The sequence below is a fragment of the Mustela nigripes genome, chromosome 14 (genome assembly GCF_022355385.1).
Source record: "Mustela nigripes isolate SB6536 chromosome 14, MUSNIG.SB6536, whole genome shotgun sequence".
Taxonomy (NCBI): Eukaryota; Metazoa; Chordata; class Mammalia; order Carnivora; family Mustelidae; genus Mustela; species Mustela nigripes.
Window position 1 is genome coordinate 21,613,060 of NC_081570.1, and position 2,496 is coordinate 21,615,555.

The window sequence follows — 2,496 nt, forward strand, 5'->3', positions numbered from 1 at the left end:
AGCTCCCAAACCCCTCCCAACTGGCTTTCCTAAGCTCCGCCCTTCTGAGCTCCCAAACCCCTCCCAACTGGCTTTCCTAAGCTCCGCCCTTCTGAGCTCCCAAACCCCTCCCTCCTGGGTTCCCTAAGCCCCTCCCCTCCCCTTTGGGGGTTCCCTGGCCCCTCCCTTCTGGGGCTCCCAGGCCCCGACCCTCCTTCCTCTTGGTTCCCTGGTGTTCCAGCCCCAGGCCTCCCCCTCTTGAACCCCACCCCAAACCTTATGCGTGTCTCATTTAGAAACGGGGGCGGCCGCAGTGGCACCTTCTGCGCCTGTGCCACAGTCCTGGAGATGATCCGCTGCCACAACCTGGTGGATGTTTTCTTTGCTGCCAAAACGCTTAGGAACTACAAGCCCAATATGGTGGAAACCCTGGTGAGAGGCCCTGTCCCCCTGCCCGGCCACTTCCAACTTCCCTGTCCCCGCCTGGGAATGTCCCTCCACACCACTGTCCTCTATGTGGTTCCTGCCATTGGGCTCTGGGTTCTGATCCAGCGGTGCCAAGAGAGTTAAACTCACTTGCCCTTCCTCCCAAAGATAGGCTAGGGCTCATGCTTGCCCTCTAGCCCCCCACTCTTCCCTTCTCCTGTACCGGAGAGGGACCAGGCTCATGGGTCCTTCTCTCCCTCTCCCCAGGATCAGTACCACTTTTGCTACGATGTGGCGCTGGAGTACCTGGAAGGGCTGGAGTCAAGATAGCGGGGCCCCTGGCCTGGCGCTCGCACTGTGCGCTCAGGGCCAGGCCCAGCACCGATGAGTAACACCTGGGCCCCTGACTCTACTCCAGGACAACTCCCGCGGGGAAAGCAGTAGAGTGAGCTGGAGTGTCTTGGTGCCCCCTTCCGCTGTGGGCGGGACCTCTCTCCGTGTCCCATGGGCAGGCTGCAGGGGCCAAGGAGGAGCTCAGCGTCCGCAGCCCAACCCCCATCCACAGGGCCCTGCAAGTCTGCGCTCTGAGTCTGGCACTGCCTGGCAGAGTGACAGGGGCTCAGGGCTGCTGGCTCGGGAGGACCCAGGCTCAAGCTCCTTGACTCTAGGCTCAAGCTTCAGACTCTGCCCCAGCCTTTGGCAGAGATGAGTTGAGCCCCTACAGAGCCTGTGGCCGGCCAAAGTTTCCACCCAGCGTGTCTTCCTTTTGACACGGATAGAGGGTGCATTGGGGCTTGGCGTCTGGAATCCCACCTGGCCTTGCCCCTGAGGGTCCTGGGGAGACTGGACCCATCAGACTAGTCCTCCCCAGAGGGGACTATGGGCCCCCTCCTCTGCCCTGCTGCCCCCTCTCAGCCCCCAGGATATTTTGCTCATGATCCCTCCCACTATGACTTCTTTGATGTGTGCTCTGAGCTTCTGAACTGGGATCTTCCCATCATCCCTTGCCCTTTTCTCCGTGGGGTCTCTTCCCTGCCTGACCCAACATCTGCAGAAGGAAGGCACCTGGGCCCTTGTACTTTTCAGGCCTCACTTCCGGGTCCTGCTCCACCCAGCCCAGTGACAATCTGCAAGGTTGAACAACAGCCCTTGGGGTTGAGGTCTCCATGGCTCCTGGTCAGGCTGCCCCCTGGGGACGGGGTCCTGCTAGATCCAGGGTGCTTGCAACCTCTACAGTTCAGAGGAAGAACATGTATTTTGGGATGGAGGAGAAATTCTTTTTTCTTAATTTTATGATTTTTTTTCATGGGTGGGTGGGAAAATCTCTTTAAAATGGGACAGGCCACACCCCCATTCCGTGCCTCAATTTCCCCATCTGTAAACTGTAGATATGACTACTGACCTACCTCGCAGGGGGCTGTGGGGAGGCATAAACTGATGTTTGTAAAGCACTTTGTAAATAAATGTGCTCTCTGAATGCCACAGAGCAGCCTGTGTGTGTGTAACCAGCCAGTGGGGCCTGCTCCCCTGTCCCCAGTCTCCTAGTGCAGGGGGATGGCTCCAGCTGGGAGGCAGAGTCCTGGGTCCAGTCAGGCCTTGGTTCTTCCATTCATTACAATGGTCAGGTGTGGATCAGAGCCTTGCTCAGGGGCGTTCTTGCAGGGGCAGGTTCTAGAGAACTCTGTCTATTGCTGCCTCCACCCAGGCCTCTGAAGCAGCTTCTCAGGCAGTGGGCTTTATCCTGAGACCCTTGAGGTCCACAGAGCTGCCTCTCACCCCCAGCGGCCTGGATCTGAGTCGGGCTCTTTTGGGGATAGCCCGGGAGACTCAGGCTTTGGGGTCAGGTGGATGGGCCTCACCACCTGTGAAACTCTGGGTAGGTCAGTTCCCTCTCTGGGCCTTGGTTCCCATCTGTAAACTGGAGATGACCCTGCTTGGATCAGAAGAGGTCATGTTAAGAGCCTTGCATGATACCAGGCAAGCCAAAAGGGCTCCGTTTATAAACACACAACAGAGGCAGACACATGCTGTCTCTATGATGGTCATCCCAGCCGTTGCCAGTCTCGGGCTTCCACTAGGGGTGGAGTGGAG

At 58.3% G+C, this 2,496-nt stretch overlaps 1 protein-coding gene across 9 annotated transcripts in view; it reads left to right on the forward strand.

Annotated features, from left to right (window-relative positions):
* PTPRU (protein tyrosine phosphatase receptor type U) overlaps positions 1-1,887 on the forward strand; it is a 77,265-nt gene extending 75,378 nt beyond the window's left edge. For all 9 annotated transcript variants that reach the window (XM_059376920.1, XM_059376921.1, XM_059376924.1 and 6 more), the window contains 2 exons: positions 276-411; positions 673-1,887. In XM_059376920.1, the coding sequence (XP_059232903.1) occupies positions 276-411; positions 673-735 (199 nt within the window). In that variant the 3' untranslated portion in view covers positions 736-1,887. The remainder of the gene's footprint in view (positions 1-275; positions 412-672) is intronic.
* Positions 1,888-2,496: the final 609 nt, after the last annotated feature.